We start from the raw sequence: 24,287 nt of genomic DNA, 5'->3' as shown, positions 1-24,287 counted from the left end.
TGTGTCCCCTATTCTCCACGTCTCTTCTACATCAACATGTGTCCCCTCTTCTTCATGTCTCTTCTACATCAACATGTGTCCCCTCTTCTTCATGTCTCTTCTACATCAACATGTGTCCCCTCTTCTTCATGTCTCTTCTACATCAACATGTATCCCCTCTTCTTCATGTCTCTTCTACATCAACATGTGTCCCCTCTTCTTCATGTCTCTTCTACATCAACATGTGTCCCCTCTTCTTCATGTCTCTTCTACATCAACATGTGTCCCCTCTTCTTCATGTCTCTTCTACATCAACATGTGTCCCCTCTTCTTCATGTCTCTTCTACATCAACATGTGTCCCCTCTTCTTCATGTCTCTTCTACATCAACATGTGTCCCCTCTTCTTCATGTCTCCATATTCATGTAATATGGGACCTTTAAGATAAAATCTGTTTGTTTGATTTTGTTTTTACTAAAGCTGATTATTTCTTCTTCTCAGGACTCCTATCGCCACAAAATCTCCTTTCGCTACCTCATCAAAACCAAGGGAGCCTGCTGTGTGCTTCGAGCAGAATGGGACTCCAAGCACAGGTATGAGGACACTTTTCAAGGAAAGGAGATATATTTTACATCGCAAGGCAATCTAAAACACTTAAGAAATAACATTTAAACGAGAATTAAAAAATGTGTAATAAACACTATAAAATGTACACTGCACTGTCAGAAATTCATATCTGGGGGTTTATACATGCAGCAGCAACGGACAGAAACAAAGTTGCAGTAATCTTTGTAATTTTATCAATATATTTTGTGCATAAAAGCGAATGCTGCATCTCCACGTTTAATGTTGGCACGAGGGAGACCTGAGGGGCTCATCCAGATGCAGAAGATCAGAAATGTATCAAGCATTACTCAGTGGAAAATTAAAACACAGTAATACAAAGACTCTGGTGTCTCTTCCTATCTGGACTCTCACAGACTGAAACCTGTGGACCTGCGCCTTTAGACCGTGGGGAGGTTTTTACAGAGACGGCTTTTATTGTTGGTGCTGGCTACAAGAAAGATAATGCAGGGAAGTGGGAACGGTTTAATTGTATTGTGGGGCAGGCGAAAATGTCGATGTACAAAAGCAGGAAAAACAAAGTAAACAGTACAGCCGGTCAGCAACTCACTAACATGTTTTTATCTTTGGTAAAAGCAAGAGTCACGGTAGATTTTAGATTTCACGGTCTGATGAGAAACATGCGTGCTCTGTGGTGGAGGGAGAGCTCGGTTTGAACTCGCTTTTATGTGAGAAATACAAATCTCCTCTCGGTGTCGAGTTAAATAAGCTCGTTGTTGCGAAAGAATAATAAGAATCTCTTCCCCTCTTGGTTTCACTTTCCCTCCCCTGACGCGCTTCCTCTTCAGCGGGATAAGAGTATGGAGGTGAGCGGCGTGACCGCGGCGCCCTCAGTGACGACCCCTCACCCCGAGGAGCCCAGCGACCTGGAGGAGCTGGAGGTGTTTGCCCGCACTTTCAAACAGAGACGCATCAAACTGGGCTTCACACAGGTGAGGAGAGACGCCTGCAGTGTGTGTGTGTGTGTGTGTGTGTGTGTGTGTGTGTGTGTGTGTGTGTGTGTGTGTGTGTGTGTGTGTGTGTGTGTGTGTGTGTACATTACTTTAAAGGTCACCTCTTATGCAAAATCCATCTACATCAACATGTGTCCCCTCTTCTTCATGTCTCTTCTACATCAACATGTGTCCCCTCTTCTTCATGTCTCTTCTACATCAACATGTGTCCCCTCTTCTTCATGTCTCTTCTACATCAACATGTCCCCCCTCTTCTTCATGTCTCCTCTACATCAACACGTGTCCCCTCTTCTTCATGTCTCTTCTACATCAACATGTGTCCCCTCTTCTTCATGTCTCTTCTACATCAACATGTGTCCCCTCTTCTTCATGTCTCTTCTACATCAACATGTGTCCCCTCTTCTTCATGTCTCTTCTACATCAACATGTGTCCCCTCTTCTTCATGTCTCTTCTACATCAACATGTGTCCCCTCTTCTTCATGTCTCTTCTACATCAACATGTGTCCACTCTTCTTCATGTCTTCATATCAACATGTGTCCCCTCTTCTTCATGTCTCTTCTACATCAACATGTGTCCCCTCTTCTTCATGTCTCTTCTACATCAACATGTGTCCCCTCTTCTTCATGTCTCTTCTACATCAACATGTGTCCCCTCTTCTTCATGTCTCTTCCACATCAACATGTGTCCCCTCTTCTTCATGTATCTTCTACATCAACATGTGTCCCCTCTTCCTCATGTCTCTTCTACATCAACATGTGTCCCCTCTTCTCCGTGTCTCTTCTACATCAACATGTGTACCCTCTTCTTCATGTCTCTTCTACATCAACATGTGTCCCCTCTTCTTCATGTCTCTTCTACATCAACATGTGTCCCCTCTTCTTCATGTCTCTTCTACATCAACATGTGTCCCCTCTTCTTCATGTCTTCATATCAACATGTGTCCCCTCTTCTTCATGTCTCTTCTACATCAACATGTGTCCCCTCTTCTTCATGTCTCTTCTACATCAACATGTGTCCCCTCTTCTTCATGTCTCTTCTACATCAACATGTCCCCCCTCTTCTTCATGTCTCCTCTACATCAACACGTGTCCCCTCTTCTTCATGTCTCTTCTACATCAACATGTGTCCCCTCTTCTTCATGTCTCTTCTACATCAACATGTGTCCCCTCTTCTTCATGTCTCTTCTACATCAACATGTGTCCCCTCTTCTTCATGTCTCTTCTACATCAACATGTGTCCCCTCTTCTTCATGTCTCTTCTACATCAACATGTGTCCCCTCTTCTTCATGTCTCTTCTACATCAACATGTGTCCACTCTTCTTCATGTCTTCATATCAACATGTGTCCCCTCTTCTTCATGTCTCTTCTACATCAACATGTGTCCCCTCTTCTTCATGTCTCTTCTACATCAACATGTGTCCCCTCTTCTTCATGTCTCTTCTACATCAACATGTGTCCCCTCTTCTTCATGTCTCTTCCACATCAACATGTGTCCCCTCTTCTTCATGTATCTTCTACATCAACATGTGTCCCCTCTTCCTCATGTCTCTTCTACATCAACATGTGTCCCCTCTTCTCCGTGTCTCTTCTACATCAACATGTGTACCCTCTTCTTCATGTCTCTTCTACATCAACATGTGTCCCCTCTTCTTCATGTCTCTTCTACATCAACATGTGTCCCCTCTTCTTCATGTCTCTTCTACATCAACATGTGTCCCCTCTTCTTCATGTCTTCATATCAACATGTGTCCCCTCTTCTTCATGTCTCTTCTACATCAACATGTGTCCCCTCTTCTTCATGTCTCTTCTACATCAACATGTGTCCCCTCTGTGGAAAGAGACTCTGAAAGTTTCAGGAACAAAGATTTTCTCTCTTTTTGATCCATTTCTATAAAAACCTGTCTGAAAATGAGCTGATCAGATTTTGGCCACTTTATGATGTCATAACGATGTGTTGTCTTGTGTAACCATTAGCCAATCAGCAACCAAGGTAACCCCCCCCCCCCCTTATCACCTGAATCTCCTCCTAGAGCTCCATTGTGTTATTTTTAACCAAATCGCGTGGGGAGGGGCTCCTTATTTTCATCTGAAGTCACAGACAAAGAATCAGCACTTTTGAAACATGGCTGAAACAGAGGGGATTATGGGTAATGCTGCCATGATCTGTTTGGTGTTTCAGCCAATCAGAGACAGGCTCTGTATACATCTCAGACCTATAATATATTGATGAAAACAGTATAATAGGGGACCTTTAACAGTGTATGTGATTATATTGTGACTGTTCCTCTTCTCCTCCCCCTCCTCCAGGGAGATGTGGGTATGGCCATGGGGAAGCTGTACGGCAACGACTTCAGTCAGACCACCATCTCCCGCTTCGAAGCCCTCAACCTGAGCTTTAAGAACATGTGCAAGCTGAAGCCACTGCTGGAGAAGTGGCTCAATGATGCAGGTGAGCTGTCAGAAAATACTTTATATTTCGACAAAAAACATCGTTTGATTCAATATTCAAGGCTCAAGGCTTTTATCGTCATGTGTGCATAGCTACAGTGTAGTTATGACAATGAACATCGTAGGGCACAGGCTCCTCCAACAGTGCAAAAACAATAAAACAGATAATAGTGCAAGTCAATAAAATCAAATAGAATATATTGTTAACTTGTTTTTCAGATTTGAGTGTCTGGGCTGGAAGGAAAATGTGAAATTGCTGTTTCAAGTGTTTCCTTTAATACTCTCTGTCTATTTACATCTGTAGTTTCTCATACAACAAAAGGCCTCATTTGCAAATGAACGTATACATTTTGTGATGGATTTATTGATTGGTTCCTCTTCCTCAGAGACCATGTCTTTAGACTGCACCATGCCCAGCCCCAGCTCCCTGTCCTCTTCCTCGATGGGCTTTGACGGGATGCCTGGCCGCCGCAGGAAGAAGAGAACCAGCATCGAGACGAATGTACGCGTGGCCCTGGAGCGCGCATTCATGACGGTATTTATCATCATTATTTCCTTTGAAAATCACGAACTTAAATATCAAAAAGTCAATTAAAGATGATTGCTTTTAACCTGAAATTAGTTTCTAAAGCATTATCTGAATACTGGGAAGTAATTTAAGTCTATATGTCGGTATTCTTTAGCTTTTAAATTACATTACATCTACTCTGTTACATGTACTTTAATTTAAAATAAACAACATTTCTGGAAGCTGATATTTTTTGCTTCATACTTTTAAATCGTATTTGAGTACATTTGCGATAAAGTACATTAACTCCATTACATGCATCTACAGCAGGGGTGTCAAACTCAAATACACAGTGGGCCAACATTTAAAATGGGTACTAGTCGAGGGCCGGACTGGTTCAATGTTTATATGCAGAACGTATTGAAATGAACTTATTGCACATATTCAACCTGGAACTAACAAAGCTTAAACTATTGCCTATAAAAACAACATTAAACATTAAATAATCAGTTGCATTCATTTCTTATGGCTCTATCTCTGTGATGCTAGCTCAGATACTTGGAATCTCATCTTGGGTGAAAGGTCATCAATGTTTGGGGTCAGGCTCTGAGCGGAGGAGACCCTCAGGATGGAGTGAAGGTGTGCGTGCAATATACCGGCGGGTCAGATCTAATAGGAATTAGAAATTATCCTGCGGGCCGAAATCAAATCCACCAAGGGCCTGATTTGGCCCCCGGGCCTTGGGTTTGACACATGTGACCTACAGCTTGTACTACTTGTGCTGGGAAGAAGGATTTGTGAAACATTGGACTAATTAATGAATTAATGTCTGAATAACTATCTGAATAACTTTCTGAATTCCTGGTCCTCTGTGTTGAAGCAGAACCAGAAGCCTACCTCAGAAGAGGTCCTGATGATCTCAGAGCAGCTGAGCATGGAGAAGGAGGTGATCCGGGTCTGGTTCTGCAACCGCCGGCAGAAAGAGAAACGCATCAACCCCTGCAGTTCCACCCCGCCCCTGCCCAGCCAGCCCCCCTCTGCCCCCCAAATGCACAAACAGCCCTGCTACAGCCCTCACATGGTAAATATACAACCTCACTGTTATACATGTTAGCAGTTGTGGACAGTAATGGACATGTAGCGTCTTTGAGCAATAGAAAAAGCGCTATAAAAAATCCAATGTATTATTATTATTATTATTATTATTATTATTATTATTATTATTATTATTATTATTATGTACTCAAGTTCAAGTGTGTGTACTGGTGTGGAGGCAAATATTGTACTTTTTACTCTACTTAGTATTCTGAAATTGCAGAATGAACACTTTTACTTCTTGTACTTAAAGTACATTTGTTTGTACTTCCTTACTTTACCTTAAGTGACATTTCTACACTGTGGAATTACTACTTTTAGTTAAGTGAATAATCTGACCATTGCTTTAATGGGGTAATTTTATTTTAATGAATATTAAAAATAACAATCAGAATACTTAATTTTTCGTAAATAAACCTAAGAAGTTAAAATGTACAATAAAATAATTAAATAGAACAAAATATTTACGTAAACATAAGAAATTAAAGTAAACATTTTGAATTAAAAAAATAAAATACATCTAAATATAAACATAGGAAATCAAAGTACAAAATTGCGATAAAGATAAAATAAAGTAGGTAAGTTAAAGTAAAAACTGTGTACATAATATAACAACAATATATATTTAAAAATCTCTCTCTCTCTCTCTCTCTCCCACCCTGCAGATGTCCAGCCAGCTGTCCCAGGCCGTGACCAATCTCAGCACAACGGTGACCACCATGTCCCCCGGCTGCCCCCTGACCTCCAGCCTGACTTCCAGCCACCCCTCCCTAAGCTCCACCCACCCCTCCCTAAGCTCCGCCCCCTCCCCGGTGACCCCCCCTCCCCGCAGCACGGTCAGCCCCGCCATCCCCATCCCCAGCCACAGCACACTCAACCTCAACACAGGGTGAGAACACAACACAAGTGCTAAGAGACGTTTACTATTGTATTGTACTATCAAAAGTCAAAGTCAACGTTATTGTCAATCTTTCAGTTTGTGTGTACAGACAGAGAGATCGAAATACCGTTTCCCACAATCCCGAATACAAAAATACAAATATGTATACAAATATGTATAAAATATTTATATCCTATATATACACAATCAACAGATACATTTACACATGTGCACACATTAAGATAAAAACACAACAATCAATATATACAAAATAACAGTCACTTCAATATCTTTGGGAATGTACATTAGTGCAAGATTGTCCATAGCAGCGTAAAAAAGTGTCGGTACCACTTTACAATAAGACTACCCTTATAAAGGATTCATAAAGGGTTTATAATTAGGTTATTCATTAGGTTGTAAACACTTTACTAATCATTAAGAACCCTTTATAAACCAGTTCTAACACATACATCAACACAGACTCACTATTTGGCAAGATGACGAAGCCTTATATTGGCTACTCAGCGAGAATCAACTCAGTGAGCAACAGATACCAAGGATGCTGGCTGATGAAGAAGACGAAGAACAGCTACCTGACGAACAAGCCCAGTCTCACGGCATTTCGTGTTATAGTCACGAAATTAATTTCATCTATTGATTCGTGTTCACCAACACGATTTCCGTGTCACACAGAACGATTTTAAAAGCAATGTATTTCTATTGGTATGTTTCGTGCCTGCACCACGTCGTTTTGTCCGGTCGGGTCTTGGAATAGCGGAAGCAGTGTGGTTCATAAACACATTGTCTTACTCAATATCTTACCCTAAGCCTAACCATCCCTTTTATTTTAAACTGTAAAATGTCTGAGTTTTTTTGCCGTCCGCGAGGAAAAGAAATGGCTCAGAGCCTCAGAATACTGACATCTGTATTTTTAAAATATTTTTTTCCTTCTAATTTGTTATTATTTGGTGCAGGCACGAAACATACTACCAATAGAATGTAATAGAATAACACGAAATGCCGTGAGACTGTGTGGGGATGCTGAGGTTTTTTATAGACAATATTTTTTACTTTTTTAAATCTGAAAAATCAAACCTTCCCACCCACTTGTTACGAGGTGGGAAACTTTCCCTTAAATCCTCTTTTGTCCTCTTAACACAACACAATCTGCCTCTTTTCATGTGTGCAAACATGTACAGTACAGCTTCCCCCTAGCCTTTCAGAAGAGAGACATGTGCTCCATTGTTCAAATATTTTACAACCATACTGTCTGAAACGACCCCTCCTGAATGCCGTTAGGGACAATACGTTAGACTACATGTTGTGTCCTGACATTTCTGCCCCCGTCCCCACACAATGAAGGGGAATACAGTTTGATGTGTGGTTTGACATGATGGATGAATAAACTAGAATACAGTTTGATGTGCGGTTGAAAGTGATGCATACAATATGTCTTCCCTGACAACTCAAAGAAACTAGAATACAGTTTTCAGTTTGTTTTAAACCTCTGCTGATGAAATAGTCCTTATCTGTGTTCCCAAAGTGATCCAGAGTAACTAATGCACAATTCTAGGAGAAAATATAATTATGAATCGCTGTTGGCAGCACCAACCCATTTAATATGTTTGCATTATAGTGGTTTTAGTTCTAAAATAAGAAAATAATAGCTTTTTTTAAAGAAGGATTGCAAAACAGGAATCAATTAACTACCTGGCTACTTACAAATGACGGTCTGAAGTATTTTACTTTGCTGAAATAATCCCTTATTATGTTTGTATTTTTTTAAGTAAGATGATTCTGAATTACAATGATTTTACGGCCACCTTGCCTGAATCCATTTAGGCAAACATATTTCCTAATAAGTGCTACTAAATACAACCACACATTTCCATAAACGCGCCGTGCTCGCTTCACCTGCACTTTGTAGCTAAATGGTCGACACTGAAAACACACACACTGATTTCTTTAACTTGCCTTGGGGCCCCACTGCTTCCCCTGTGCTGCCGTGTACTCTAACGCTGTGTGTGTGTGTGTGTGTGTGTGTGTGTGTGTGTGTGTGTGTGTGTGTGTGTGTGTGTGTGTGTGTGTGTGTGTGTGTGTGTGTGTGTGTGTGTGTGTGTGTGTGTGTGTGGTGTGTGTGTGTGTGTGTGTGTGTGTGTGTGTGTGTGTGTGTGTGTGTGTGTGTGTGTGTGTGTGTGTGTGTGTGTGTGTGTGTGTGTGTGTGTGTGTGTGTGTGTGTGTGGGTGTGTGTGTGTGTGTGGGTGTGTGTGTGTGTGTGATTCTTTTGTCCACAGCTTATGGCGTATGGGTAAAAAGAACGGTGACGTGTCTAACTACATCACCGATTTTGCTGCAAACTTGAGGTGAATGCGACAGAGATATATGCAGATTGTATGTAGCGTATTAATAGTGTATCAGAAAGCGTGGTTCTTCTTTTGAGTCACTTCTAACGTCAAAACATATGGCGAACCCTCTGAAACCTAAGCATTCATTTCATGTATGCAAACAGGATGTTCTAGCTCGCTACAAATACATGTTCTAATGTTCTTTGCAGGATATGTGTGGGTCTTACAAACAACATCCAATTCAACTTTAAACAAAGATTAAGCATTGATGATTCAATTAAAGAAAATAGGCATCTTAAACATATATTTTATTTACATGACACTGTGTTTTACTGCACATCAAACCCAAATGTATTAACTAGCAAAATCCCTGTAGATTAGTAGTTTCAGGAATACTTCAATCATGCCACTTAATAGTCACGTAAATCACTTTCTTTCCCAATTCTGAAACCCGATATGAACTCAACTAGTTCGTCTTGAGCATGTTTTCATTCCTAACAAGCAGCTGAACAGGTTTCCTAAAATATAAAGGGCCCAGTTAGAGTATTTCATCCTACGCCTTAACAGTATATATAAGTTCAACCCCTAACTGTATCACTATGACACACCTATACACAGTGCTTGAATTGGGCCGGTACTCAGCGAAGACTTCTGATTGTTACCCATCTGCGTACGGTCACTTCTTACTGCGTAGCTCATGACGCATCCAGGTACGCATATTAGTTGCATTTATTCCCCTGTGTCCTCCCTGGCAGCTCCATTGATTCCCTCTCTCCCTTCCTGCTGAAAGATGCACAAGTGTGCTCATGGACGAGGAGTCATTTAACCAGCCGCCAGTAGGAGTCAGGCTTCAGCCATATCCGCTGCCTTTCATACTTTTTTTAAGTACAGTGAGTCTTTCTAAAATATACAGTAAAGAGACAAACCCACCAGCATTATAGGATGTACTATATGACCTGATGCAGGCCCATGTATAGGCTACGTCATGTCTCTATGAGAGCCCCGCACACCTCCCTGATTAGTCGTGGGAAAACATGCCATTTCTGAACGTTAGTTTTTTTTTTTTTTTAAATGTCCTTGTCTGTTAAAGTTTTGTTGTGTTTCTTTTTAATGACTGAATCAAAGATATGAGGATAAGGATAAAGGAAGTCGTATGTTGTACAGATTGTAAAGACCTTTGAGCCTAATTTTTGTTTTTGGGCTGTATAAACAGTTGCTGATTTAGAGTACTGTCACCTTTTTTATTCCAATTCAAGCACTGCCTATACATATACAATATAAATATATCGTAGAGTGCCATATTAAGATAAATGTACTTATTATTAGGTGGTGGTGCCTTTTGATTTAAAGAGGACATTGAAACCCACAAATGCCTTTTTGCAACATAAAAAAACACCAAATCCCGTAAAATATACTTTTTATTATTATCATATATTCCTAATAATCTTAAACCATAAAGGAAACAATACTACAGGTCACACATGTACATGGAATATAGTGTCCAAAAGAGAGAACTAGGGGAAACCATGTTGTTTGAGCTTTAAACTATTTCCCAACCAAAGATTTTTTGCCACGATAAAGTACATTTTAATCTGAAAATGTTCTACTTAATTAGTTTTAAATCGATGCTGCAGATTCACAGCCTCAGAGGGTTAAGGAGGCTTCTTGTGTTTTATAACATTTCCACGATGTTTTGTTTCTTCCTGCATTTCTAACCTCTTGTTTACATCTGTTCTGCCCCCTGTCAGCTGACTGCTGCTCTTGGTGTCCGTGCAGGGCTCAATATGCCCTCCGCTTGTCCTTGCTGCTAAACCTGCTTTTTTCTCACCTTTTCTCCTCTGCTTGTCTGTGTTCGTGTGTATGCCGGCACATGTGTGTGTGTGTGTGTGTGTGTGTGTGTGTGTGTGTGTGTGTGTGTGTGTGTGTGTGTGTGTGTGTGTGTGTGTGTGTGTGTGTGTGTGTGTGTGTGTGTGTGTGTGTGTGTGTGTGTGTGTGTGTGTGTGTGTGTGTGTGTGTGTGTGTGTGTGTGTGTGTGTGTGTGTGTGTGTGTGTGTGTGTGTGTGTGTGTGTGTGTGAAACAACAGGAACACTGTGATGGGAGTTAACACAGGGATGAACCAAGCCCTCCTCGGTAACAATCCCCTGGCCACTCCAATGTGTGCGTGTGTGTGTGTATGTGTGTGTGTGTGCGTGTGTGTGTGCGTGTGCGTGTGTGTGTGTGTGTGTGTGTGTGTGTGTGTGTGTGTGTGTGTGTGTGTAAGAGAAAGAGACATGCTGAAATTAGGTTTTTATTCAGGGAGTTAAAAAAAGAGAACGCTTCGCATCAGCACGGACGATAAACAGAATATCTTTTAAAGGTCACGGCTGAGGTGCTTATTATTTCCTTTCTGGGGAAAACTAAGGGTCATAGAGGACGTGTAAAAATCGAGTTTTTTATCTTCTGGAAATATATTCTCCTTCTCTCAAACACTTGCACTCCTACACAAGCTCAAGCTCACCATGCACGACACACCTTCCTACACTGAAGGAACAACACACAAGAAGTATAAGAAAATAAAAAGTGTACAATCCCGCAGAACTGACCACGGAACAGTCGTGTCAGCAGAGCGACGGTTTAATCCCAGCTGGTGCAGCGAGGATGAGAAGAGGTAGAGAGAGATGTGTTAATAACAGAAGTGTGATGATGAGTAATACAGCTATGGAGACGTGCATGAATGGACAGCCAATGTTTGCTCATCCACAGCCTCTGAAGCAGCTCAAGAGTTTCAGAGGGGAACATTATTTCAACATCCATGACTCCATCCCATCGAGTGTGTGTGTGCGATGACTCTTTTACGTGAGTGTGTGGGCTAAGTGTTTGTGTGTGCCGTCTCACTCATCCTCAGCTTTTCATCTCTTCATTTCATCAATAGTATAATACCATATTTGAAATCAGATGGAAACCATGCTGCTGGGAACGTTTCATGCACTTCATTTTATTGTGAAGTGTGCACGAGTAATGGACATTTAACACTTATATTTAACACAATATCAACAACTTTAAATATCAGTGCCAGGTTGCATAAAACATATCATGCCTAAAATCCGCTTACATGTTCATCTAAAGATAACAACTTATTGCATAAAATCAATATACAAACTTCCTGTAGGATGTTTTAAGATTATCTCTTGGTGTTTGTTCTACGACTAGCTACTTAAGAAGTCCCATGATGCATTGCTTTAGGTATCTTTACTCAGAAACTCGGACGTACCAGTCTCTTGTGAATGTGAAACATGTTGAGGAACACTTGGTAATGGCTGCATTTATGGTGACTGAGGAGAAACCAGAACATAATATTCAAAACAGGGAAAAACCCACTGAACACTATTAGCGATGTTAGAGGATTTAGATGTAACCGTCTATCTTCAAAATCCCTATTATATAATACATATTAAAATATAGTCAACGTATCAGGTTTTTAAAGGAGAACAACCTTCTTGTCTTCTGTCTCGTTACACCTTTCTTTACTTTTGTATTCTCGTTGTTGTCCGGGTCAAGTGAAGGATGATGATGCCAATGAAGCAAATCCATTGTGCACATATGTTATAGGAGGACAGTTTGTAAAGTGAAAAACGCTTTGGCAAGGAATCAACTTAAAATACTTTGTGCAACTTTGTGCAACTCCTTTTGCTTCGGATATATTTTGCATAAGAGACACAGATTGAAAGTTACGGTAGTTTATGAAACCAAGAGATCCACTTTGACTCGACACTGAAACACCAAGAGATGAATCACTGAGGAGGAGGAGGCAGAAATAAATGTCTCTTAACCAATAGTTGCCTCAACAGACCATAATGCCGTGTGCCCACAACGTTCTGAGCCGTAACGGAGCTCAATGCTCTGTTGACGATGAGGATGAATGTGTTCTGCTGTTGCCATGCAGACACACACGTTAATAGGGTGCGTTTAATTACACTTATGAAAGGAGCGCTGCGTATAGCTCCATCATCAACCTTGTTTCCTTAACAACGGACCACTCTCAGCAGATTACCTGCACAGTGCCCTGGATCTGATCACAGAGATTATCTAATGGGTATTGGACAACACGCAGGAAGACTGATACTACCGTCACAAAAAAAAAAGCCTTTGTGAATGTGAAGCACTTTCCCAAAACCCACCTAAATGATTCCCAAAGACAGACACTCACCCTCTCAGCTTTTTATTTAAAAGAAGGTTTTTATCTACTTCTGCTGAATGCAACAAGCCCAGGCGTTTCGTCTGTTCTGGCTGTGCGCTGTAACTTATTAACAAACTAGCTAACAACGCTCAATATTACTAGTTAATGACAAATCATAAGCATTTGTTTTCCCTATTCAAGTGTCCAAAGAAAGAGGTAGATGGGTTTGAATGTAACAAAGAACCTCATATGGAGGAATACATGGTGCCAGAAAATACTAAGTGAAATATTGGCATTTTCTATTAGTCCCCTGTAAGGGAGGTGACACAGAGGCTTTTATTTCACGCATTTAGTCTATTTTAGTCCTAATGTTCTGTGGAAAGCTCATCATGAGCTTTCTAGTGAAGTAACACACATGGCCAGGACATATGCGCATCCTGTAGCCAATTTAAAATTTAAAATAAATAACTGATTAAATATATAAAGAAATATGACTTCTGTTGCTCAGAAGGGTGATGCTTAAGTCTTTCTAAATACATATTGTACCCAGGTGCTTTGTGGGGGACAGAAGGGATTGCTTCTTACATTTTCAAACATTCAGGAAACAGATCATAAAGGATTTTGATGAAACTTTGACCAGATAGATAGATAGATGGATGGATGGATAGATGAATAGATGGATGGATAGATAGATAGATAGATAGATAGATAGATAGATAGATAGATAGATAGATAGATAGATGGATAGATGGATGGATGGATAGATGAATAGATAGATAGATAGATAGATAGATAGATGGATAGATAGATGGATATATAAATAGATGGATAGATAGATAGATAGATAGATAGATAGATAGATAGATAGATAGATAGATAGATAGATGGATAGATAGATAGATGGATGGATGGATAGATGGATAGATAGATAGATAGATAGATAGATGAATAGATAGATAGATAGATAGATAGATAGATAGATAGATAGATAGATGGATGGATGGATAGATAGATAGATAGATAGATAGATAGATAGATAGATGGATAGATAGATAGATAGATGGATAGATAGATGGATAGATAGATGGATAGATAGATGGATAGATAGATAGATAGATAGATAGATAGATAGATAGATAGATAGATAGATAGATAGATAGATAGATACTTTATTGATTCCAATTGTAAATATGTGCGTTGCAGCAGCATAAAAAACAAGGCAATGTACATAGGAGAAATGAAGACACTAGAAATAAACAGTCCAATATATTTCTGAAATAGAAATAAAATAGCATTAAAACGTTTTTTAAAAAGTAGTTTTACACATAAGAGGAATGTGCTTTGGTATAAGGAATAGTCAAACAGCAATTGTCTTACGCACACACACGAGCACCCGCCTACACACACAATGTAGAACCAGTGAAAAGCATGCACTGTACCATTAATTACAATACATGACATCCCAGTTATTGAATGTTTTAACCTCTCTCTCCCTCCCTCAGCCCTAGCAGCCAGTGGTGGCCAGCTGCCTCTTTCCAGTCTTGAAGGGGCCAGTAAGCTGATGCTGGGGGGGGGCCACGGGGGCCTGCCCTCCTCCCTCTTCCTGAACCACCCGGCCCTGCTCCACATGAGCCAGAACCCCGGACTCTTCAGCGCCGTAGCCAAAGCCTCCCAAGCCTTCCCATTGGCCAGCAGCATCAGCCCCACCCCCTGCTCCCCCTCCCCCTGCTCAAGCCCTGCCTCTTCCTGTTCCTCCAGCGAAATGGCGCACAGCCCGACCTCTCTGGGCGGGGCCAAGATTGAGTGACCGCGCCAAACGGCCAATCAGAGAGGAGGAGGAGGAAGGAGGAAACGGAAACCTCGCCTTTCACACCAAAGCTATCTCTTTCTCTCTCTTGCGCTCTTCTTCCGATATTTTTCTCGCAATGGTTCTCTCTCTCGTTCTCTCCCAGTCTTTCGATGCCAAAAATACACAGAATGAAAGAGGAGAGAGGGAGGGAGGGAAGAAGTGAAAGAGGGGAGAAGGGGGGGAAAGGGGAAGATTGAAACCAAAAATCTTTATCTATCCAAACAGACGGAGAGGAGGCAACGTGGGACCTTTTTGTCAAAAACACGTGATATCGACATCTCTTTCTCTCTAAAGGAAAACAAACCAATGACTCTTTAACAGAGAAGCATGTCGAAGCGCATAAACCAAAAATGACAAAAGATAACTTTACTATGTGACAAAGGAATGGCGGCAAGGACAACAAAAGATGGAGGGGAGGACTGTGCTTACGTTTTCCCTTTTTTTATTATTTCGAAAAGCTGCGGGTCTGAAGGAAGAGGAGAAGGGAGGAGAAGTTTAAACCAAAAATGTACCTGAGGAGGAGGAAGAGGAGGAAGAATACACAATGACAGAAAAAGAAAAAAAAAACGACAACCATACCAAAATCCCAAATACCAAAAACCAAAAATACGGAGAGAAAAGCTTTATTCAAAGGACGTGTAAATACTGAAGCTATCCAGGACCAGGACTACTGCTACACACACACACACACACACACACACCAACCCATCCCACCATCGATCATCCTGTCTGTCAGCTCACGTGTCTCTCTTCATGCTAGATATATATTGAATCATTTTGTAAAGAGTGTTACTGAGCGAGTCCAGACGTTGTGTTTGAATGATCGCCGTCTCTTTACCTACCTCTGGTTCCAAGAGCATAGCATAGCTTTCTTCTTTGACAGAGGCTTAGTGTGGTTTTTTTTATTACACTTTTGAGAGTTGGGATTGAATTATTTATTAGTGTCATTTCCCATCCAACTCCTATTTATTGTTGCCGCTTCTTTTGTAGCGTTTGAATCATCATCATCATCATCATCATCATCATCATCACCATGTGTTTCTTTGTTTTGAGTGTGACTATTCTGCAGAAGCAGCGGTGAAGAGAAGCTCACCAAGTGCCATAGATCCAAAAATAGAGTTGATTTCGAGGTGTGACTGCATTGATTAAGACCTAAACATTTAGCGCTCTTAATCAGACCACTCTCTTAAAGATAACCCCATTACCAGAGCCTCCGTGACCAAATGAACATGCCCTGGAAAACTTCACACACTGAAAAAAGACGTTTGTTAGCAGTGAAAGTATGAAATGGGGCTCTGATTGGACATTTAAAAAGTAATAACCATTGAGACTGAAGAATAAATAAGTCAATAAAGGCAAGTTTAGTCACAGTCCTGCCACACACCTGTCTGTCTAGACGTGTTTACTGATGTTCGTCTGTTTCCATCATCACCCCATCGATCACATTTCACTGTCATTTTCCACCTCAGACTGCCATTAATTCTCAAATGGAAACCAAAGCATTCTCGAGGCCCGGGCTAAAGAGCCTCCGCCAGGACATTTGAACACAATGAAGACACACGGAGGGGCAGGACGTTTAAGCCCCTCTTTGGTGTCATCCCCTCCACCTGGCCCGTCCCCACAAACCCGCGGGGGAAGCTTTATTTAGGGAACTGATCCTTTACTCCGAAACCCCCAGAAAGAAAGGGACAGGGCGGGATGAAGGAGGGATGCACCGTAGTGACGGGAGCAGGCTTCTTTTTTTCTTTTTTGTAAGAGGATACCAAAAATAAACCCATACCAAAAAAAACACAACCCAAGGAATGACAAACCAAAAAGAAACCCTAACCAAATGTGGCTGGAGGGGGGAGGGGAGGAGGACAAAGTGCCGGTGTCTGTCTGTCTGTCTGTGAGCTTTAGAGTTTCCCTCTCTGAAACTGTGTAGCATGGATGGAGGGAGGATAGACAGGCAGACAGACATGTGAAGGACACACAATTCCTCCCCTCCTCTGCCTCTCTCTCCAGCCCAGCTCTCTGGTCCTGGATGGAGCTAAACGCAAATGACCTCACTGAACTGAAATCTTCTAAAAAAAAATCTGTTTTTATTTTTCTGTTGGTTGTTTTTTTCCGATTGTTTTATCTCTGCTGTGTCTCTTGATGCCGTTTTATGTACTGTACTTTAGTGCTTATTACTCATTTGGAATAACGTACTCGCTTACTTATTACTACAAGAGCTCCTTATTTTTTTCGTAGTCGTGCTAGAGATTTTTATCAGGTGGTTGGAAAAAATACTGTGAAAATTTAGCTTCCAGATTTTTATTAGATAAAGAAACAGACTGTCTTGGCAGAGGAAAAAAAAAAGACACAAAACCAAAAACAAATAGCAAACCTTGAAAAACCAAATACTGAACCAAACCAAACACAGTAGAGGGAACAGAAACGGGTCGATCTGTCTGAGGTGAAACTGTGCGTTGTTGGGAGGCCAGAAAAGAAACAAGGGTCTGCAGTGATGTCTTGTCATTCATTTTGACCCCAGAGACGGCACTTCCGACGCAGAATAACTCACACAGACAGCGGCCTCAGTCCGGTTGACGTTTCTGAGAGCTGGACGTAAGCGAATCCAAAGAATATTTGGTTTGATCCACACCAGAAAAACAGTCGACACGCGAGAATCGTTTCACGAACCAAACTTTAGATGTGGGGTTCGCACCTTAAAGGTGAAACCTGTTCTCCACATTGACTCTTAGACGGAATGTATCTGTTAGTGCTTCTATAGATTTTGTAGAAAAAAGATCTATGTTCTACTGCTTACTTATCGCTAATGTATTAAAAAGAAAAAAACGTACAAAAAAGACTGAGAAAAAAAAAAGATCCTTAAAAACATTGATGATAATAACTTGATTTTAGACCAAAAATGTTAACTATCTCTCTTTGGACTTTTTTTTTTTCCTTATTAATGATGATTTAGACTTTTGATTGTACTATTTATTCAGGATAGGGTTGATTTATTTGCTTGCTATTTATTTGTTAATTTATTTCTAGAGGTGCTTTTTCATATCCTGAGATGTATTTGTGATGGATTTTCTTTTTTTGTGTCCCCTGATGAAGTTCTTTCCTACTTCTTTAAACCAAATAATACCAGAAATGCAACCACGTCCTGTCGGGACTTAATACGAGAATATGACGGATTGAATGGTCAGCCGTAAAGATGTGCTCCTCCTCTTAAAGGGAGGGGAAACTCACAGGAACGAGAGGCAGCACTGTGTGGCAAACACCTCATCATCAGCGGGATAAACAATGCATTTGATAGAGGCTTTCTGGACGTTGTTTCTCCTGATAATGGGACAGAAATGGCTAGTTTAATTGCTGTTTCAACGCATAAATATAATGTATGAGAAACTGCAGGATGAGGTGTTTTTTAAGACGCTGTTCTGCCTCTTCTTGATATCTTCTCTCAAGGGAGAAAACACTGAAAGCTTTACAGCTACGCAACCAAAAACACAAAAGAAGAAGAGCAACTGGGGCTAGCGGTTTTTACATGACAGGAGGCAAGAGGGTGATTCTGGATTTTAAACCCGTATATCACCCTCTACTTCGTCTCTTTTTTCAGTTTTTTGTTTCCACTTTTCTAGACGTCTGTTTCAAACTTTTTTCTTCATCCACTGTAGGATGTAAATGAGAGATAGTTCATCATATACCTCATATTCTTTGATGATAAACCAAATAGATGAATGCTTTAAAATGCGGGGATCGAGTGGGGATAACGGTGTTGTGTGTGGAAAGTGTGCTTTGTGGCATGAGAGCAGACGCAGTAAAGCCGAGGTGTGAACACAGAGGTTTGGGATTGATCTGGGAGTCGACAGATCATGGAATAGATCCGTTTTTCTCAAGGGATTCAGAAGTTGCCATTTGAGGTCAAAGGGCTGCACTGGTTCAAGCTCTGGTCCACACACACACACACACACACACACACACACACACACACACACACACACACACACACACACACACACACACACACACACACACACACACACACACACACCTTGTCCCTCTGGAAAACACCCCCCGCTGTCTGTGTTGAGCTTTGAGCACAGCTCTCTCCTCACATCTGACCCTCGCTGCTTCCTCCCTGTCAAACACGGACTGTAAAGCTGCTCTTTGGTGCAAATCTAGACTCTAATCTGGATCAATCTTTTTGAATTCAAAAGCTTCTAGATTCTTGCTACAGAGCAGCTTTAAGGTCTCCAAAACCCCCTCTCGCCTTTAGGTCTTGCCTGATGAGGGGGCATATTGACCAGTTTATGTGAATCAGGGGTGCAGCAGGGCAGGTCAATGGGGATTGGCTGGGACCGCTGATGCTAGGTGACGCATCCAAACACTTCTCAAGACCCGGTGTGTGTTGAGAGTTTAGAAGAAGCATTTGTTGTTTTGCTCTCCTTCAGCATTCAGAGGAAATGGGAGCATGTTTCTGACGAGGCTCTTCTTTAGTGAGCGTTAGGGTTTGAGGGACCGGGTGTGAAGTGTTGGTCTCTCCGGCGGGGATACCCCCTTAGTGAATGATACCAAAGTTAATGCCCCGCCATGTGATCCAGCACCATGTACACACTCCCTAAAACCCTGATGTCCACCTTCAGAGAGCGTTCAGAAACTCTTCTTTCCTCCATGCTTTAATCATTCTCTCTCCATAAAATCAGGCTCGTAGTCGGCCTTTTACAACATCTAAAAAATGAGTTTTAAACGAGTAACTTGACAATTTTGGGGAATTACGTGTATTCATTTTCTTGCCAAGAGTTAGATAAGAACCAGGAAGGAAGGTCTTTGCAGGGCCAAGCTATCGTTCTTGCAAGTTCTGAACAAACTAACTAACATTTTTCAGCTTTAAATGCAGATTTTGTTCCGTATAGGCCTATACATAATTGTTTTATATTATATTGAAATAGTAGCTTCTAGCAGTGGAGCTAACTGAAGCTCAAACTAAAGGCTTGCCGACTGAAACACCACAGAGGCCTACATACTAATGCTGTGATGGCACCGTTGCAAATAAGCGTTGCCTGGGCTATTCGTCTTGAAAACACTTCCTGTGTAGGTATTGTTTTGTACTTAAGTGACGACTTTAACCCTAAGCTTGGCACTTAACGAAGACAGAATGAAAGAGTTTTTAATGGTGATGCTTTTAGATACTGCTGTGTATTTGATGCACTCATGTTTCTTTTAGAAAAACCGACAGAAACCAATTGATCAGTGACCACATATCTTTGTGCTGAAGACGTGAACAAAACAATGAGTCAGCAAAGTGAGTCATCATTTCCACCTCATTTGGACAGAGACATCCTAGCTCTTTCCCCCTGCTAAGCTAAGCTAACGTAGTTCCATGCTGTTGTTATACAGATATGAGAGAATGGCGTCAATCATTCATCCAAACCTTGGCAAGAAAACCTCAAAACATGTCAAACTATTCCTTTGAAATGCAAGAAACAGTGCTTGAAATTGAATCATGTCAAGATAAGAAACAGAAGGAGAGACACGGTGAGCAGAGCCAAAAAACAATACAACAACAAACAAGCTGCTTCTTCTTCCTCCACCCCCTCTCCTCCATCCCTCTCTCCTCTCTGTCTTTCTCTCGTCTACAATACAGCTTTAGTCCAAAGGTTTTCCTCCAGCAACACAGCAAAGCGAGTCAGACGTTAAAGAATAAAACCAAAGAGCTCTAACTTGACCTTCTGTTCAACACAAAGCCTCCACCTACTCCACTTCTCTCTCTCTTTCTCTCCATCTCCCTTTTTACTCTCTGTTTAAGTCCTCCGTCACCTAGCGCGCCGGTCTTTGAAGCGCTAACCTCAGCTATCCAAAGGGGAATAATAATAATAATAATATTGATAATTAAGATGATGATGAAATGTATATTTTTAAGTATTTGTCATTGGAAAAATAATCTTCTCATAATTATGATAATGATGATGATGGTGATGATGATAATGAAGTTTCTCTTGGTATCTTTGTAGCTGTTCTGATCCTTCTTAAGTTCTTGTCCTTTCTGCTCGTCATCACCCCTCCCTCACATCCTCCCCCCTTTTTCATTTGGTTTACCCAGTGTGTGGTCCGAACGTCATACCTGTCTGACCTTTACCTCTGTGTGTGTGTGTGTGTGTGTGTGTGTGTGTGTGTGTGTGTGTGTGTGTGTGTGTGTGTGTGTGTGTGTGTGTGTGTGTGTGTGTGTGTGTGTGTGTGTGTGTGTGTGTGTGTGTGTGTGTGTGTGTGTGTGTGTGTGTGTGGGGGGGGGGGGGGCGTGGGGGTTGCTGGATAAATGGGACGGGTGTGGTGTGTTTAAAAAAAAACCACACAAAAAGATTCCTTGTTCTTTGGACAACAACGATCCCCCCACACACATGACCTGTCAACTGTAACGTACCATTTGCCAACTTCCTATAGCTTTAATTCTCCCTGTCACAACAGTGTGTGTGTGTGTTAGTGTGAATATCTTTTTATTTGTTATCATAAAAGGCCTTTTTTCTATTTGTTATGCAACTCTAAAACCGATTTAAACCTTCCCTGTGTGTGTGTGTGTGTGTGTGTGTGTGTGTGTGTGTGTGTGTGTGTGTGTGTGTGTGTGTGTGTGTGTGTGTGTGTGTGTGTGTGTGTGTGTGTGTGTGTGTGTGTGTGTGTGTGTGTGTGTGTGTGTGTGTGTGTGTGTGTGTGTGTGTGTGCGTGTGTGTCTTCCATCCTGTGAGCAGCCCTCCTCCCCCCTTCTCCCTCCTAATCCCCCTTCCTTGTTGTAGCAAGTTAGCCTTTTAGTGTATTTATCTTGAAAACCAAAAAAAAAGAAGAAAAATAACTCTACTTGTTCATTGTACAGTGTTGTTCATTTTAAGTCATTTTTGTAACTGAAAGTGTTTCATTCATCCAAATAAAACAGGAGACAAAAACTGTACAGATGATCCCCTCCCTGACTCTTGTCATGTTTTTTAAATCATACATCACTTTCAGGAGAAACCTCATATCGGAGATGCACTTCCAGTTGTCATGTGCCTTTACAACCAGAAGAGGGCGCTGTTAGACTGTATATCTCTCCTCACTGAGCCCAGGGAGAGATAAACCACCGGGGCTGATATTTCTGTATGGAGGACGACACGTGTCATGGAAATATAAAGTGTCATTGATTGATGACTAAAGGACATTATAAAACAGGAATTCATAACAGATATGACTAATTAATTACTTAAACCACCGATAAATGGTCGGAAACACAACATATTTTATTGGTTACTATAGGGCCAAATACTCATATTGTAATCCATCAATAAATAGGATAAAGGTAAACATGAAAGGAAACCTCTATACGATTAATAAATACCCAAATCAATCATTTTAAATGCAATATTTAAAATTGAAATACATTTTTAAATATGTACACGTTAAATAAAGAATGCTAGATTTTAATCAGGCATTTGAAAAGGCTATTTATCTATTTGTGTTATAGGGACAGTGCATTTTAATACAAATCTGTATATAATACAAGATGTCAAAATGCTGAGGAAAACCAAAAAGATATAGTTTACATCCATAGTACCTGGGCAGGTAACCCTTTCCCATTTGTGCTTTCATTTTATTTCCAAAGCAGAAATTGCCATGCTGTGCAACTCTCTCCAGGGTAAGTGATTTCCTCTTATCAACAAGGCAATAAAAGCTCTGTCAAAAGGGACCCAGCATGAAACTGCATGACGTGCTGGAGGGGAGAAAAACTATTTGTTGTTTGACCTCAAGTCCGTTGTTTGGAGCTGCAATGATTACCAGAGATTTCTGACACTCCGAGCGAGAGGAGTTCAAGTCTCACCCTGTGTGTCCTCACCGTGTGTGTCCTCACTGTGTGTCCTCACCGTGTGTGTCCTCACGGTGTGTGTCCTCACCCTGTCTCTCCTCACTGTGTCTCCTCACCGTGTCTCCTGATCCTGCGTCTCCTCACCCTGTGTCTCCTTACCCTGTGTCTCCTCACCCTGTGTCTCCTCACCCTGTGTCTCCTCACCCTGCGTCTCCTCACCCTGTGTCTCCTCACCCTGTGTCTCCTCATCCTGTGTCTCCTCACCCTGTGTCTCCTCACCCTGTGTCTCCTTATCCTGTGTCTCATCACCCTGTGTCTCCTCACTGTGTCTCCTCACTGTGTCTCCTCACCGTGTCTCCTGATCCTGCGTCTCCTCACCCTGTGTCTCCTTACCCTGTGTCTCCTCACCCTGTGTCTCCTCACCCTGCGTCTCCTCACCCTGCGTCTCCTCACCCTGTGTCTCCTCACCCTGTGTCTCCTCTCCTCACCCTGTGTCTCCTCACCATGTCTCCTCACCCTGTGTGTCCTCACCCTGTGTGTCCTCACCCTGTGTGTCCTCACCCTGCGTCTCCTCACCCTGTGTCTCCTCATCCTGTGTGTCCTCACCCTGTGTGTCCTCACCCTGTGTGTCCTCACCCTGTCTCTCCTCACCCTGCGTCTCCTCACCCTGCGTCTCCTCACCCTGTCTCTCCTCACCCTGCGTCTCCTCACCCTGTGTGTCCTCACTCTGCGTCTCCTCACCCTGCGCCTCCTCACCCTGTGTCTCCTCACCCTGCGTCTCCTCACCCTGTCTCTCCTCACCCTGCGTCTCCTCACCCTGTGTGTCCTCACCCTGCGCCTCCTCACCCTGCGTCTCCTCACCCTGTGCCTCCTCACCCTGTGCGTCCTCACCCTGTGTGTCCTCACCCTGTGTGTCCTCACCCTGTGTGTCCTCACCCTGTGCCTCCTCATCCTGTGTGTCCTCACCCTGTGTCTCCTCATCCTTTGTGTCCTCACCCTGTGAGTCCTCACCCTGTCTCTCCTCACCCTGTCTCTCCTCACCCTGTCTCTCCTCACCCTGTGTCTCCTCATCCTGTGTCTCCTCACCCTGTGTCTCCTCATCCTGTGTGTCCTCACCTTGCGTCTCCTCACCCTGTGTCTCCTCACTGTGTCTCCTCACCGTGTCTCCTGATCCTGCATCTCCTCACCCTGTGTCTCCTTACCCTGTGTCTCCTCACCCTGTGTCTCCTCACCCTGTGTCTCCTCACCCTGCGTCTCCTCACCCTGTGTCTCCTCACCCTGTGTCTCCTCATCCTGTGTCTCATCACCCTGTGTCTCCTCACTGTGTCTCCTCACCGTGTCTCCTGATCCTGCGTCTCCTCACCCTGTGTCTCCTTACCCTGTGTCTCCTCACCCTGTGTCTCCTCACCCTGCGTCTCCTCACCCTGCATCTCCTCACCCTGTGTCTCCTCACCCTGTGTCTCCTCTCCTCACCCTGTGTCTCCTCACCGTGTCTCCTCACCCTGTGTGTCCTCACCCTGTGTGTCCTCACCCTGTGTGTCCTCACCCTGCGTCTCCTCACCCTGTGTCTCCTCACCCTGCGTCTCCTCACCCTGCACTAGGTTCTCACTTCCAGACTTGTTGTTGTCATTGGGGGTGATGAAGAGGATG

General features: G+C 42.3%; 1 protein-coding gene across 3 annotated transcripts; it reads left to right on the top strand.

Moving 5' to 3' along the window:
• Positions 1-483: 483 nt before the first annotated feature.
• On the top strand, positions 484-20,993 carry LOC117444208 (POU domain, class 2, transcription factor 2-like). Of its 3 annotated transcripts, XM_034079861.2 has the most exons (9): positions 484-571; positions 1,391-1,534; positions 3,865-4,006; positions 4,392-4,540; positions 5,394-5,594; positions 6,274-6,497; positions 8,783-8,851; positions 10,918-10,964; positions 14,493-20,993. In XM_034079861.2, exons 1-9 carry the CDS (start codon positions 554-556, stop codon positions 14,795-14,797), a joined length of 1,299 nt encoding a protein of 432 aa, XP_033935752.1. In that variant the 5' UTR covers positions 484-553; the 3' UTR covers positions 14,798-20,993. The 3 variants fall into 3 exon arrangements, with proteins under 3 accessions (XP_033935752.1, XP_033935753.1, XP_033935754.1); XM_034079862.2 differs by lacking the exon at positions 10,918-10,964 and having other exon boundaries at positions 14,493-14,633; XM_034079863.1 differs by lacking the exons at positions 10,918-10,964; positions 14,493-20,993 and adding an exon at positions 10,582-10,694.
• The last annotated feature ends 3,294 nt before the right edge of the window (positions 20,994-24,287 follow it).

This window comes from Pseudochaenichthys georgianus, unplaced genomic scaffold, assembly GCF_902827115.2.
Source record: "Pseudochaenichthys georgianus unplaced genomic scaffold, fPseGeo1.2 scaffold_749_arrow_ctg1, whole genome shotgun sequence".
NCBI classification, from domain to species: Eukaryota; Metazoa; Chordata; class Actinopteri; order Perciformes; family Channichthyidae; genus Pseudochaenichthys; species Pseudochaenichthys georgianus.
Note: the sequence above shows the minus strand (reverse complement) of the source record. Positions and strands in the feature narration are given on the sequence as shown.

What these genes read in the sequence shown, in the direction of transcription:
- LOC117444208 (XM_034079861.2), top strand. An exon ending in GAAGTGGCTCAATGATGCAG is followed by an intron (nt 4,007 to 4,391) that starts GTGAGCTGTCAG and finishes CCTCTTCCTCAG; the next exon opens with AGACCATGTCTTTAGACTGC. An exon ending in GATTTTGCTGCAAACTTGAG is followed by an intron (nt 8,852 to 10,917) that starts GTGAATGCGACA and finishes GTGAAACAACAG; the next exon opens with GAACACTGTGATGGGAGTTA.